The following is a 16,211-nucleotide window of genomic DNA, read 5'->3' as shown; positions in this document are numbered from 1 at the left end:
AATCACTAATTTTTTCTACTCTTCACTGTTGTTTACACAGTTTGAGCCAAAATTTCCCTGCAAGTACTAACCACAAAGATAAAGAACATGTCATAACAAGGCAGAAAACTAAAGACATATCTAATATCTAAATTTACAGAATTAATGGTAAAATATAAAAATTATAATGCAATATCAAAAAAAAGTTATTTTGATACTATATTTCTAGTTAAGTATTTGCTATTATTACTTTTTGTATTTTTATGATTAACTAATGAAAAATAAGTCTTGTGATAATTTTACATCTTAGAAATTAGGAAAAATTAATTTAATGAACATCAAATTTTGATTAATTTGCTTCAAATTAAATATATATATTTTTATTTGATTATTTTTTTTATATATGTGTGAACAAAATTAAAATTTTAATGAAAAATATTTAATGTAGTCTAGATATGCAACTGAAGAAGAGTTACTTCTTGTCCACAGGTAAATAATTAGCGAGGTTGAGGCCAAAGTTTTAAACGTGAAAACGTGTACGTCGGACGTTCGCCGCCGCTTTCCCGTAAGCCTAGAAGTTTGACAATGGCCTTTGGAATGTCGAGCATGATTCCACTGACTTTCCAAACACCATTGTCAAACCTCTAGGCTTACGGGAAAGCGGCGCCGAATGTCCGACGTACACATTTTCGCATTTAAAACTTCGGCCTCAACCTCACTATTATTTTTATGTGCTTTATTAATTTCATATATAAAGAGAAATTTACTTTTTATTTTATTTTATATTTTTCTAATAAACGATTAAAAAATTTTCATATGATTTATGCAATTTTTTTATTGTCAGTAATGATTTAATTCAAAAAATGAAGGCTTCAGAATCAATGACATTGGAAGAACTAACTGAATTAAATAAGGAATTTTTTTCATTAGCTGTTTATATAAATAAGGTAAAATATATTTTATTTACATTACTAAAAGAAAGAAAGTATTGAGATTTAAAATTTAATAAGTATTAATTAATTTTTAATAATTGTTAACATTATAAACTTTACATATTTAAGATAAGTTATGTAAGTTTGACAATTAAATTTCAATGTTGTGCTAAGTTAAAAAAGTCACATGTTATAACAAAGGAAGTTTTCAATGTTGTTCAAATGAAAAAAAAGAAAAGTTGGTTATTGCTAGTTCTTGAAAGCCATATATTTTTATGCTCACTCATAAAACCATTAAAAATATTTTAAAAATTTATTTAAATTTACTATCATCGATTATTATATCAGATTATGATTAATATTCTATTATATCCTCAAAATGTATTCCTTGCTGCATTGATTTGATTTTGGACAATAAGAAATACTGTCCAAAATCAAATCAAATATGGTGGAAATTAGAATATAAAGTGGATTGTTTAATTCTACAATCCAACATTTTATCGAAACTTCTCAATCATACTTGCTGAATGAAATCATATATTGTCAAGTATTGAGAATAAACTTTTTTTTTGTATTGAGATCTTAATTCTTTTAATTAGACCAGGGGTCACCAAACTATGGCCTGCAAAGGTCAAACTACAAAACTACAAGGTCAGTTCATCCAGCTCTTCTCTGCACTGTACCACAAATGAGCTAAAATATAATTATTTATATGGAAATATCATAGATTGTAGATAAACTTACTATGTAGAAAAAATTAAAATAAGTGTAAGTATAAATACCCAAATTTGTCCAATCTGAGTTTTGCATCTGACAGTAATATAATTTTTAGGAAAATCAATGAAATAAAAAATTCAGCGCCTTTTTGTTAAGGGTTGTAAAGCTCGGGCCACCAGAGGGCACACGAGCTCTGTATAAAAAGAATTGGGCCCTTCGAAGCTCTCTTTCTTTATTCTCCATTCTTCACTTTGTATGTGTGTTGTGAATAAAATAATTGTTAGTGTTACCAATCAGTCGTCTCCTTATTTGGATTACAACACTTTTTGTGACTTTGGATATCAGAGTGCTTTTTGTGTAAGTACCTGCAATGAAGTTTCTAACAGAAGTGATTACAACTTTATTGAATTCTTACACCAGTAGTATTGTGGTGATTGTATCAAAAGAAATATATTTTCTGTAAATGTCATATTTGTCCTGGCAATTTTTATTAAATGTAATTATTAATTTTAATTGTGCTGTGCTACCGCTAGAAGTTTTTTGTAACTGTTTTACATTTTTGCGGTGAATGGTAGCCTACAAAGAAAGGTCGATTTCACCAGTGAAATCATTATTGCCTTGTACAGCATGTGAAGGGACAAAAAAATGGACAAGACTCATCTATGTATGTATAGTCAAAAGAAATATAGTTTTCTGTAAATATTCCTTGTGTCACAATTCCTAAGAAAAGAGTAAAAACAAGCTCAACTGTCTCATTGACAGTCTTCAAGATTGATGGCCCCAGGGCTCACTGTTAAGCTTTGGAAATAATAGTTCTTGGAGAAAGGATGCCTTGGATGAGAAAAAAATTCTGGGAGAATGAACATGACTGGGGGATAGAATAACAATTAGAGAACAAACAGTGGATTTGCAAGGAAGAACAAATTTTTGGAACAAAGAATTTCTTGTCTTTGAAACATGTTTTTATAGGTTTCTCTTTTCTATACTGTGTTCTGATTGGTCTTTCCTCATCTCCCGGTAATAATTCAAAACTTCTTGGGATGCGAGAGAGTTCATTTTGGACACTTAACTCAATTCCCAATCATCTAAAATTCCTTAAAACCGATATTCTCCCTGTAATTCTATCATTTCGTTTTCCATTTTGATGAAAAGAACTTTTATTGTTTAAGCTAGACTTTAAATCTTGCTTTGTCTTAATTTTGGAAGGTGAGAGCTTAACTGTCCCACTGGATTTTCATCATTTACATCATATAATTTTGATTTCCATCCAGGACCTCACACTTGTATCCAACTTATAACAAAGTTTAATGTTTACTTTTTTCTCTGTCATTAAAAACAATGACAATAATTTGCAAAATATAACATTTCTAATGCAACAGCATGTGAATAATAAATAATATGTAAATGAGTTTGTAAAGAGAAGCAATTGGATTTGTACCCATTTGGCATTTTTTCTGACACCGGTGTGTCCAGGATGTGTCTAATTAACCCCAGTGGGGTTTTATATGGCTTTTTAGCCTTCTTATTTCTGAATGTAAGTGATAACACTTGGAAATTTCTGACACAAGTAGGTTATGCCTACTACTTGAGTTTTTGAGCATTTTGTGGATGGCAATAATGCAGTCTCATATATGAGACTGCATTATTGCTATCTTTTTACCCCTAGTCTTATATATGAGATTAAGGGTAAGAGGATGAAGTAAGAAATGACAAGATTCAGTTGAAAGGAGTTACTCAACACAATTAACTACTCTTATACATTTATTAGATGGCACAAAAGTTTGTACAGTACATTACACAGCTAAAGAAGACATAGTATTAGCATTTATGCACATTATCATCTTGGAGAGAGAGTTTACAAATCTTTGGTACTTTAAGAATTCTGGAGAATATCCCATGTTGAGAGGTATCAGAATTTATTCCTTGACATCAGTTAACAGTTCTGGAGAGTAGCAGCATACAAACAGAAGGAAAGCGAGAAATCTGAAGTCACAGAAATCCAAACACAAACTGCAGAAGGTAAGTGCACACAGGCACAGATCACAAAAACTTGAAGAATGGGCAACAGCTGACTATAATCAGTCATTTCTTGTTATATTCAAAGGTGCAAATTCCTTAGACAGATTAAAAGTCAAGGGAAATGTGTTATAAGGTGTCACTATCAACTTTGAGAAAGCATAAGTTGACACACTCAAGTCAGGAAGTTGACGTATACTAGCTTCCGATGAGGTCGTCATTGGGTTGTTTTCCTTTAACTTGTTTGATTCTCACAGATTTGTTTGTTGTCATTATATTAAATATTATTCTTACAGAATATTGTTTTGTGCACATAACCCATGGATTATCTGTGTTTAAAAACAATTTCGAAAGATATGTGGGTTGTATTGCTGGTTATACACTGAGTTTAAATTGCAATCACAAACTTGCATCTACAGAGCAATGATTGTTTCATAGATACAAGTTATATAAAAGTTTTATTTTTGTTCTAACAATTTTTTGTGGATTACATGCCTATGCAGGTTACATATTTGAAAATATAGTACTTCTTTAAAAATTAATTTTCAAACTTTATATATAGTTGCAAGGCCTTACAAACAGGTCTGGCCAGAAAACTTTCTGCTGCCAGGATTACAAATACTTTTCACAGGAGAAAGTATTATCTCTAAGGTATTATGTATAATGTCCACTTCAGCAACACATGTTCATATATCTCTAACTATGGAGATTTTTAAAGTAACTAGGTTAGTATTGAAAGTGAAATCTTTATAAAGAAACTAGGGGACCATGACTGTAACCACGACAACAACTTTCCATTTTTGGGTTGGACCACCTTTTTCTTCTTTCCTTTGGCCCTGTGTTGTTATATAACAATTTTAATTCTTGTTATAAAAAACTGCAGAATTAATTTTTAATTAAAGTTATATATTTATTAATTTTTTCTTATTATAATATATTTAAAATATTAAAGCTAAAGAATTTATAAAATTCTGATTTATTTTAATTTTTAAAATATAGGATTCCTATAAGAGTGCGAAGTTGGCAGTTGGATGCTTATTGGAAACTGTAGATTCAGTTTTATCTGGACAAGTAAGAAATTAAGTTTATTTAAATAAAGATAAGAAAACCTATCTTATATTTTAATGAGTAAAATAAGTTAATTTTAAAATAAAAGTTTGTTCTAAAGTTTGATATTTTCATGAATTTTTGAGATTGTTTTCAACAAAATGATTTCTTTAATAAAACTTCTTTTTGTTGAAAACGATTACTAGTTTCAAATTAAAAATTATATGTGCATGAAAAACAGAAAAATAGAAAAAGCACCATAAAACTTTTAATTCAAGTTTTATGATATGTCAATCATATTGTCACTGAATATAGTAAATGCTTTTTAAGTGGATTAATGTATTATTCAGATGTTTAAATAAAATTGCTTATTATGTATAGAGACACTGATTATTTACATCATTGATAATTTTGAAAAAATAAATTTGTATATTATTAAACAATAAACAAATTTCATACAATCTTAGAAACAGAGAATGTGAATTCAAATAACAATATTTTTAAAAATTTGTTAAAAACAAGGAAAGAAAACTTCCTAAATAATAATTCAATCAGTCATCAATTTACAATATATACTCTAATCTTAAACAAGTAATCCGAATACATTAAATTGTATCACTAATTAAATTTTAAATTTCATAAAATGATACATATTGTATTATTCCAGTTCCTCAAGTTAAATTCTAACAGAGAACCGAATAGTATTATAATGCAAGTTATAAAAATATTAAAAGTTTTCAATCAGTGGAAGCCATAAAGATACAAATTAGATGATAGAAATATAAATATATCATTCTACTTTAATTCTTATGAATTTATAATTTCCATAATTAATATCTTGACTTATAGTAGACATTTGTATAAATTATTATTAGGGTATATTTTTTTTTTCATTACTTGAAAGCATCATAAAAGACATATATCCCTAAAACTTCTTAGTGAAATAGCAAATGTTCAAAACAACCAAGCAAACTTTCAAATATTATTTTTATAATAAATGCAAAGACGATCTAAAAATTAATAAGTTAATACCATTTTTAAAGCATTGTGTAATCTATCGGTGTGTAGTTATGATTAATCTTTTATGTATAATTTTTTAAGAGTTCAAATGGAATTGCTGTAATTCGACCCCCTGGTCATCATGCAGATTATTCACAACCTGCAGGTTTCTGTATTTTTAATAATGTTGCTATTGCAGCAAAATATGCATTACTGCATCATTCTCTAAACAGGTATGTATGAAGAATTTATAAACTTTTTAATTTCATTATTTTTATTAGTTTTTTTCTAAAATAAAGATAAAAATTTGTAGGATATTAATTGTAGATTGGGATGTCCATCATGGTAATGGAACACAGAATATATTTTATAATGATCCAAGGTAATATTAGATATTCTTTTAAAAGAAATTACATTAAGCAACAGTAATAAAAATATTAAATATTTGATATGAATAATCATTCTGAATAATTTCATGATATTATATTCTCACAATTTTTCAGAGTATTATTTATATCATTTCATCGTTATGAAAATGGACAATTTTATCCTTATGTTAAAAGTTCAAGTTATTTAGGAGTTGGATGTAACGAAGGTGTTGGCTATAATATTAATATATCATGGAATACTGATGAAGAAAATGTAAGTAGACATTTTTGATGAAATATTTTTGAATTGCTATACCCATTCTTATAATAGTTTTATTTTTATTTGGAAAGTTATATGTGTACTAACACTTAAGGAAAATATCAATTTCCTATAATTTTTTGAAATTGATAAGTTGTGACAGTTTTTAATACACAGGTTAAATTTATGATGATAGATTAAAGAGTCCTTTTCTCTCTCTCTCTCTATATATATATATACATATATATATGTTATAGTAAAAACCCGTTTTAACTAGTTGAAACTAGTTTTTACTAGATGTCATTGTTAAATCCGTTTTGTCTAGTTAAAACTAGAATTTACTGCTGTACATGTTTTGATTTTAGATAAAACTAGTTTTAACTTTTAACATTAGTTAAAACTAATTTTAGCTACATAAATATGTTTGGGGGAAATAAATAAAGTGATGATTGGGATTAAAACATTTGTATTATTTAATACATATTTATTGAAAATATTGGTCACACATCTGTGTTATTAACATTAATTAACCCTTTGTCCCCGAAGGCATCGATCGATCGGTACCCTGGCTTTTTAAGCAAAACTTCAGGGTACCGATTCATAGTTACTTTGGTAAATATAGATTTTTGTAAAATTTATTAACAACAGGTATAATCTGGTTCAATATGAAGTGAGTAAAGTATAATAATTCATTATATTAGTTGATAGCAGTATAAAATTTTGATTTCAAACGAATGTTTGATATAATGTGCAATAATTTCACAACGAATAAACATACATGCATAAGTATTATATTGAATTGTACAAAACAATATTCTACATTTTTCTGGCTCAGTGCCAGCAAACAACTATGTAACTAGACAATGTTAATTTTCACAAAATGTTACAAATTATCAAGTTTGCATCAGTTCTGATATATATTATTTTTTTTCTTATAAATTTTTCTAATAAAATGTATTGAAAAATATCGTATTTAAAACTAAAGATATTAGTAAATGTAAGTGATTATTTTCATATAGATATAATGATAATTTGATTTTTGGTGAACTTTTAAAATAATATCGCCTGACTGACCTATATTGCCTTAGGAGGGATCGCAAAATAAACGTAAACAAGACGTCGGGGAAAAGGGTTAAAGCGATACGAAATTCATCATACACTATAGGAACGTGTTAGCTGAATGACCTTGGTTGAAGCAGTTTTTACTAAGCCATTTTGTTAAAACCTGTTTTGTCTAGTTAAAACTAGTTTTAACTCAAATTCGTTTTTGACTAGCAGTAAATTCTAGTTATAACAATGACATCCAGTAAAAACTAGTTTCAACTAGTTAAAACGCGTTTTAACTAAAAATGGGTTTTTACTGTAACATATAAAGGAATAAGCATCAAAAAATGTTACATGTACCCAATCAGAGTCATAGTTTCATCTATGACACATGATCTATATTTTGTCTAACATAAAAGTCTAACATTGCACTCCAGAAGATAGAAACATCTCCATTATTTGTCTCTTATACTACATTCATGCACAATCGACGACTCACTTCAATCTTGATTTACCTACAATCTGGATTGTGACTGTTGCTAGTCGAATGTCATGCTGTTTGCACAGGCAGTCTGCTTGAGAACAACCCGGCTATTACATGCAATGATAAAACTGACATAACTATGCAGTAAATCACGAACACCAACAAAGAAAATGGAAGTTTTGGTTAGAAATAAATACAGCACTTTTTCTTGCCATTTATCTAATAATAGACAGATGTCATCGTCTTTCCAAATACAGTATCTTTTTTATTTCTCTGTCAATAGCCCGACATGTGTTCTGCCGCCATCTTGTATTTTCTCGCATGCGTGGGATTGTGGGATCTCTCTTATGACTGGATCTAGTTTCGAAAACTCTCTTGTGTTAATCATGATTGAACCTCGTTTCAGTCGAGATTGAAACGGTCGAGGGAGGTTGCACCAAGGCATAGTCGCTGCTGACCTTGATCACAATCTAGATTGAAATGCTCGCTGCAAACGGGGTATTAAAAAAATGGAGAATAATGCTCTGAAGATTTAGTTGAGGATTTCAAGTACTTACAGATTGATTGATTTAAAAGTTTTCATAATCAGCATATATTTTGATAGTAGTTATATATTTATTAAATACTTTCTTAATTACTTTCATGTTTATAGTGAGATGAAAATGATTATTCATCTGGATGATAGTAATGGTGGTACAGTTACATCTAATTTTATTACAGTGTAGTTCTATTTTACCTTCTAAAATTTACTTTTTAAATAAGATTTTAATTTTTACATTTTATGATTTATTCCTAAATATCCATCTGCTATATAGATAACCAATGCAATTAATTTTAAATTATTCTTTGCTTTATAAACGTAAGGGTTGTCCATAAATTATGTAATGCAGATATGAATGGATGGGTAGACAGATAATTTTAGGATGCATTACAGGAGGTTGGGGTGTTTACAAAATCGTTATGTAATTAATAAAATAGCATAACATTCAGTATACTTTATGCTATGTATTATACCATAGTATAACTAAGGAAGTTATTGAGGATATGCATTATGTAATTTTGTGGGTGGATAAGTGACACATTAAGGAACATTAGAGGAGGGCAGGTTGGTCATTGAGAGGTATAAAAATAGCATTATGTAATTTATGGATGATTCCCTATAAAGATCCCTAAAGATCCTCATTTAACTATAACAAAAACAACAAAAATATAATTTACATTGATACACACTATAAAAGGAATTTAATACAGACTATATTATGCATATGTTACTGTGAAAGACCAAAAATAGAGAATGTCGAGGTTCTCCGGTGAATGTCGACACACACGAGAGACCGTTGGTGAAACACTGAATATTTGGTTATATTATTAATGTTACGTTAGGTTAGGTTTAGGTTTGTTTTAGGTTAGATAAAAAATGTCCCTCAGAGAAGCAGCTGCAACTAATTTGAGAAGTGGAAGGCAAGGCTATACATGCTGTAATTACAACAAAAATTGTTCCATAACTAAATGCTAGGAACAATATTTTTATTCAACATTCATATCAGTGCATGTTGAATGTCAGTGTAAATGAGAAATAATGATATTTAGCAAATATTTTGTACGTACACGAAACAACTGTGTGAATGCTGACATTCCCAGATTTTGGTCATTCACAGTAACATATACAGGGTGGGCCAATGAAAACGAAACAGCAGAGTGTTTGTGTTCGTCCAAGCAAATTGCTCGGACAGGTCAATTTATTCTCGAGGGGACATCTTTTGCAATAAAGTTTTTGCAATTCTGAATATTAACTAAACAAACATTTTTTTTCGAAATAAATGTTTGTTTAGTTAATACAAAATAGATGAGTTTTTAAAATTTTTTGTTGTCTGTTGTATTCAGAATCGCAAAAACTTTATTGCAAAAGATGTCCCCTCGAGAATAAAATCGACCTGTCTGAGCGATTTGCTTGGACGAACACGAACACTCTGCCGTTTCGTTTTTGTTGGCCCACCCTGTATATTAGTGGTACATTGTACTGTGCACCTACTAAAAATTTACAAATCATAGAACTGTTTTAATAAAGGAAACTGAATATCATAAAAACTTTTCTACTATGATATTTTTGATGCAGTCATTATAAAAGTTTAAATATTTATCACTGTATCTGATAAGTTTGTTCATTTTAGATTTCTAGAATTATGTACCTGTTGTGTCAGTCATAATGCAGCAAGTTTTGCATCTTCGTCAGTCATGATATATTACAGCAACAGATACATAATCTTTTAATGCAGTAAATAAATGAATTAACTGTAAAGACAGGTTTTTTTAAAGCACAGGTTATAAAAGTTCAAAATCTTGAGTGATTCATAAGTTGATCTTTAGCAAACTATATTGGAAAGTAATATAAAATTTGTAAGTAGACTGTTAAATGATACTATTATTAATAGAACTAAAATAACAAAATAAATAATCACACATTTAAACATTTAAACTCTGTAGAATCAGAAATTTGTTGTATGAATTAAGACCCATTAAGTGCTTGATTTGTACTAATGATTTGATGCTCATGAGTTATTTTGCATGATCATTTGTCTGGATAAATGAGTATTTTTAGAAGAGAATGTACAGGTACTCCTCACTTTACGACCAAGTTCTGTTCCTACAACTACGTCGTTAAGCGAATTGGTCGATAAGCGAGGAGCTTGCACCGGGAATATAGGATCGTTGTAAAATTATACAAATTATGCAACAAACTTCAAATTTATTCATAAAAAGACTATTATAGTATGCTATTAGCCTGTTATAGTACTATAAGACTATTATAGTATGCGCAAGCCTATTATAGTATGCTTAGTGCGCATTTCACCATTATTTTTGATATCTATAACTTTTCTGTTGGAGGTAAAATATTGTTTTCAACAATTTATATGACTGTTATAGTTTAGTTTTAAAAATTCATTTCTTATGATGATATTTTAAAATTTGTTTCATTTAACTATAATAGTAATTTTATGATTTATAAAATTAAAAAATGTCAATTATCATTTGATGAATGTTTTTATAATCTTTATCATTCATTTTCAAAAGATTTTTGTAGTTAAATAAAGTTTTATTTTTAATATTTTCAGAAAAATATATTGTTTTTTAGAAATATTAAAAAGTTCTTGTTTCATATTATACTCAAAATTATTTTTAATTTATTTGCTTTTCAATGTACTATATTTATATTTCAGAATGGAATGAAGGATGCCGATTATCTATCGGCCTTTTTCCACATCATTCTGCCTGTCGCTTATGAGGTATGTCATAAAAAATTTTATATACAGGTATACCTTGGGTTACGTCATTTACAGTTCAGTTGTTCTCAATTATACATCGTTTCGAGTTAAGTCATTCTCAATTATACATTATTTGTGAAAAAAAAATAATATTTGAAAAAATAAAAATCGTATACATTTACAAGTATGTACATACTGTACATGTATTCGTAAATTTAGATAAATTTTAGTTTTTAATACAGTACAAAAAAAAAAGTAATTTGTAAGCTTAAAATAGATTCTTATTAACCATAAATTATTAAAAATGCATTAATAAATAAAATACAGAACTGGGAATGGTTATTTGTAGTTTAGCCTAGTGACAAGTAAATTCGACTTAAGTCGTCTTTCCTGGAACCAATTACCGACGTAAGGTGAGGTATACCTGTATTTTAATTATTAGATCAGAATTGAAATAATTATTAATTTATTTCAATTAAAAAGTTATAATTTTTATTTTTAAGTTTGTGAGTTTAGTTATTCAAGCTTTGACAACTTACAGATAAAAGAATGTTTACTCCTTAACACAAAGTATTGATACATGAAATAATTGTTTACCATCAATACCATTTCAATTTATTAGTTATATTTTCAATTCAACAGTGTTTTTCTTTTAAATAAAACATTAAAAAGCTTATATTGTTAACATAAAAAGCATTAAGCTTTATTTAATGTTTTTTTTTTTAAATGTTATGGATTTGTGTTTGAAATCTGAATGAATATTAGTGCTGTTATGTTTAATTGATAACTTTTTGTTCGTGTATTGAAATAAAAAATTATTAAATGGGAAAATAAAAAAAAATAATTTTTGTTTAATTGGTTTATCCAATAAATATACTACCTTATATCTGTTAGTTTTTTTATTGTACTTTTGTATATATTGAATAGTATGAATAATTTAAAATATGTTTTCATAATTTTCAGTACATAAAATTTAAAATATTATAATATAGTTATATTTATAGAACGAAATGAAATATAAGAAAGAAATTAAAATTTTATCATTTTTATTTTTCAGTTTAATCCCGAATTGATATTGGTTTCTGCTGGCTTTGATTCAGCCGAAGGAGATCCATTAGTGAGTATTATAATTTTAAACATAAATATACAAATGATCAAACCAGAAGTTCACTTGCAAGAAGTAGACTTGATGATGACACAGTTGCCAGGTTGACTAATACTTTTGTTGCCAATAGTGGAGCATGAAAGTAGTCAAAAATTGTTCAACAGGGCCAATTTTAATCTCTATGCTCTACTTTTTTTCCTAACATCAGATATAGCCATCTACTGATGTCATTGCTCAAATAAAGAATATTACATGAAATGTTAATGAGTTCTGTCACATGACTTTTTTTATTCAGAGATCCTCATGTCTTGAAATTTAATTAAAGACCAGTATCCAATGGTTTTGGAAATGTTTAGTATATGTATAAACATAATCAAAAATACCACATTATATATATATGTTTGTTTATTTATATGATAAGAGTGTAGAATCTTTAGCTTATTTTCAGAAAGTGTCAAATAAGTTTAGATGATTTAATACATTTATGATTGGAGAAGATCCAGAGCCTCACATTATCATATGGAAAATTTATCAAATTATATTTTTACCTTTACTTTCTAAATATTGTGCTGTGATGGGTTAAAGAAAACCACATTATATGAATAATATTATGGATATACACGTATTACAAATAAGTGATAGTAGTAACAATTTTGTTCGTTTGTCGATGTAAATTACAAAGGCTAAGCCGATTATTTTTTCTTATGTCCACAATGCGTGTAGTACAGATTGAACATTCAAGCCCCGAAAGCAGTTGGTTCACAATCGGTTTTAATCGCGTTACAGTACTAATTAAACCTACTTAAATTAGACTAGGACTAATGTTAGTTAGATAAAAAAAAAGGAAATATAGGATAGTTGTATTATAAGAAGACCCCTCTTCTTTGTTTGGCGAGTTAGGAAGTCTATTACGATTAACGAAGGACATAACCTGACCACGTGGAACTCCTTCGATGGGACGAAACATCCAAATAAAAAAAATACTACTATATTTCTTGATCACTCCAGTCCTCGAACACAACTCTGGATCTCCCTCTCTTGTTCTTTTCTTTATCGGTGACTTTCTCCCTCTCTGCACGTGTTCCTCCTCTCGTAGTCCTCCCTCGAATGCCAAAAATCGTCTTTCTCACCTTTGACACGGGGTGGGTGACCTCGCACTCGCCCAAAACTCGCCATGAGAAAAATATTTTAGAAAATGAGCAAAAAATTATAAACGATAGGGTTAGTAGAAACAATGCTAACCGTTAACTTATAAAATATGATAATATATACATAATTACATGGGGGGGCTTTACCCACCACAATATTTCATTAACGACTGTATTTCTATCTGAATATAAGCTAAAGTTTTCTTTTTATTTTATATATGTAAATTAGAAAATTTATTTAGTGAAAATAAGATTTTTTACTTTTGACATTTTACTATAATATAATTAACTACTAATTATAATTCATTGCTGTAACATAAAGGTCTATGTTTATATTTCAGGGCGGTTATGAAATTTCACCAGAATGTTATGGACATATGGTTCACCTTCTCAAGACATTTGCTGATGGGCGACTAATTGTAGCTTTAGAGGTAAGCATATTGTATAATTTAATTTATTGAAATTAACTTTCATAACTTTCAATTACAGTGGACCCCCGATATAATGCACATATCGGGTGGGAAACAACACCTGCGTTATAAGGTGAATCACGTTATACCGAGCGGCGTGGTGTAATGCGGTTCACCTCTTTACTTTAGCAATAATGTCAAGCTTTTCTTTCATACTGTAAGCTTTTCTTTTACTCATCATGCATACAATAATTAAACACTATTCAAACTACACGCAGGAACTCAATACATACACAATTACTCAATACGCAGTAAGAATAAAATGCGCTACTCACTAACGCTGCACGGACCTGTACAAACATGTTTGAGCTTATCGCATCGCAAACATTGCCCACGCTATAACCAAGTGCATGGTATAGTGAGCAGCGCTATAACGAAGGTCCACTGTATTAAAATAAAATGGTAGTAAAGAAGTACAGTTTTATTTAGAAGTTTGAATTTTACAGTATTTTTATGGTTGAAACATTAATCAATCCTCATTGGACAGTTATTTCATTGTTTTTTCTTTATCTATTCACATATATTTAATTATGACAAAACATTTTTTAAATAATGAACATTTGTTAAAACTTACTGTGAAAAATTGAGATATTTTAATTTTCATTACATACATACAAAGGCAGATTAGGAGCAAATGTTAGGAGGAGAAAGTTTTAATACACATAATAAAGTAAAACTTTTATTGCTTTGATAATTACTTAAAATACTTACAGGTTTTACTATTACTTCAATTTTAATTTATCTATTTTAAGTTCAATATAAGAATAAGTGATGAAAAAGCAAGCAATAAAAAGTGTTTTTCTATTTAATGAAGTGTTTGTGTGTGGGTTAGAAAATGAAAAATATGTTAGCTGATTGAAAATATGAAAGACCCAGAGTAATGTGAAACTGGTCCATGTACAAACCATGAAATCTTATTTTTCATGAAAAAATAACAACAATGACAAACAAAGTATCAGAAGAGGAGGAAACAGATAACAGTACTATAAATTTGGAAATTGAAGAAAATGAAACAGAATTTACCACCTTAGCACCACCAAATTTGGAGATGAAAAGGAGGAAAACCAAACCAATATCTTGAGAAGTGAACAATGTAATTGATGCCCTACTCATTATTAGTGTTTGTTAGTTTTTAAAACCCGGTTTTTTGAAGAAATTTATATAATTCGAAAACTGGGTTTACCCAAGTAAACCGGTTTTTGAGCTTACATAAAAATTAATTAAATGATTAAAAACAACATTTCGACACAAAATTGTCTCTGGCATAAAACAAGAATATTGTTAAATACTAAGTTTCATAAAACTAACTACAAAACAAAATCCCTCTATGCCTAAAAAGCGTCGAATTAGGCTCAATTCAACCTCCAAATGAGATGGTTGGACCTTATCAGAGCTGTAAAGCATATCCATAGGAGCAAAATAGTCAAAGGAACCATACCTCTACAAGTGATGACCCTTTGCCAGTACAGCCCCCAAAATCAGGTCACGCAAGATTGATTACATAAATATCTTCAAGAACTTGAGAAAGTGATTTTGTCCAGCCCTAAGACACTAAAGAAGGAGTTTTTAGTATTAGAGGATACAAACAGAAGAACGAAAAATTTAGATTTATTATTTAATGCATTAAAGACGATTAAGGGTCGATTTACACACAACAGTGACGTGCCGGCACAGTGACCGTTTGGTGCATAAACATCGATAAATATCACACATAGCAAATCAGAGTTTCATCTACGACACGCGATCTGTATTCTGTCAATCATACAAGTGTCGTACATGAAATTCTGATTGGCTATGTGTGATATTTATCGATGCTTACTGCAATGTGCCGGCACATCACTGTTGTGTGTAAATTGACCCTAAACCAAGCTCAGTAGCAAGTGAGAGAGGGGGACAATTTTTGAAAATGTTATAAATATTAAGTAAATTCAAAAGTTTTAAAATAAACTGTAAATATCCCTTATCTCCATTTTTTGGGTAAAAATTCAAAAATCAGTTAAAACCGGTTTCGTAGAAAAATTGAGATTCGAAAACCGGTTTTTTAAAATGTTGGTTTTTGTATAAACTCTACTCATTATGACTACAAATTAATAAATTAATGAGTTAAGAATTGCTGAATTATGTAGTTTTTTAAAATTAAAATTAATGGCAACTGTTAGGTAGCACTTCTTAACTGTTAAATTGACTTGACCGTAGAAATGGGTGGATTTTCTTGTTTTATTATATTATTACCTTATTTTTTGTATATTCTGTAGTTTTGTAAAATAAGTCAGTTTTTCTCTCTAATAACCCCAACAAAGTAGATTTTTGGACTATAAATTCTCACTGTTGTCTGTCTGTTCATCTTTCCTTAATCTCAAGAATGAAGTTACATAGGTGA

The 16,211-nt window shown here is 28.9% G+C and overlaps 1 protein-coding gene across 1 annotated transcript in view; it reads left to right on the top strand.

Moving 5' to 3' along the window:
- HDAC6 (histone deacetylase 6) overlaps positions 1–16,211 on the top strand; it is a 32,992-nt gene that overhangs the window by 8,526 nt on the left and 8,255 nt on the right. Inside the window, exons 17-25 of the mRNA XM_067285436.1 lie at positions 428–468; positions 824–926; positions 4,644–4,715; positions 5,793–5,923; positions 6,004–6,072; positions 6,194–6,332; positions 11,064–11,129; positions 12,166–12,225; positions 13,703–13,792. Coding sequence (XP_067141537.1) covers positions 428–468; positions 824–926; positions 4,644–4,715; positions 5,793–5,923; positions 6,004–6,072; positions 6,194–6,332; positions 11,064–11,129; positions 12,166–12,225; positions 13,703–13,792 — 771 coding nt within the window. The remainder of the gene's footprint in view (positions 1–427; positions 469–823; positions 927–4,643; positions 4,716–5,792; positions 5,924–6,003; positions 6,073–6,193; positions 6,333–11,063; positions 11,130–12,165; positions 12,226–13,702; positions 13,793–16,211) is intronic.

This window comes from Centruroides vittatus, unplaced genomic scaffold (genome assembly GCF_030686945.1).
Source record: "Centruroides vittatus isolate TY-2023 unplaced genomic scaffold, ASM3068694v2 scaffold_2569, whole genome shotgun sequence".
Taxonomy (NCBI): Eukaryota; Metazoa; Arthropoda; class Arachnida; order Scorpiones; family Buthidae; genus Centruroides; species Centruroides vittatus.
Note: the sequence above shows the minus strand (reverse complement) of the source record. Positions and strands in the feature narration are given on the sequence as shown.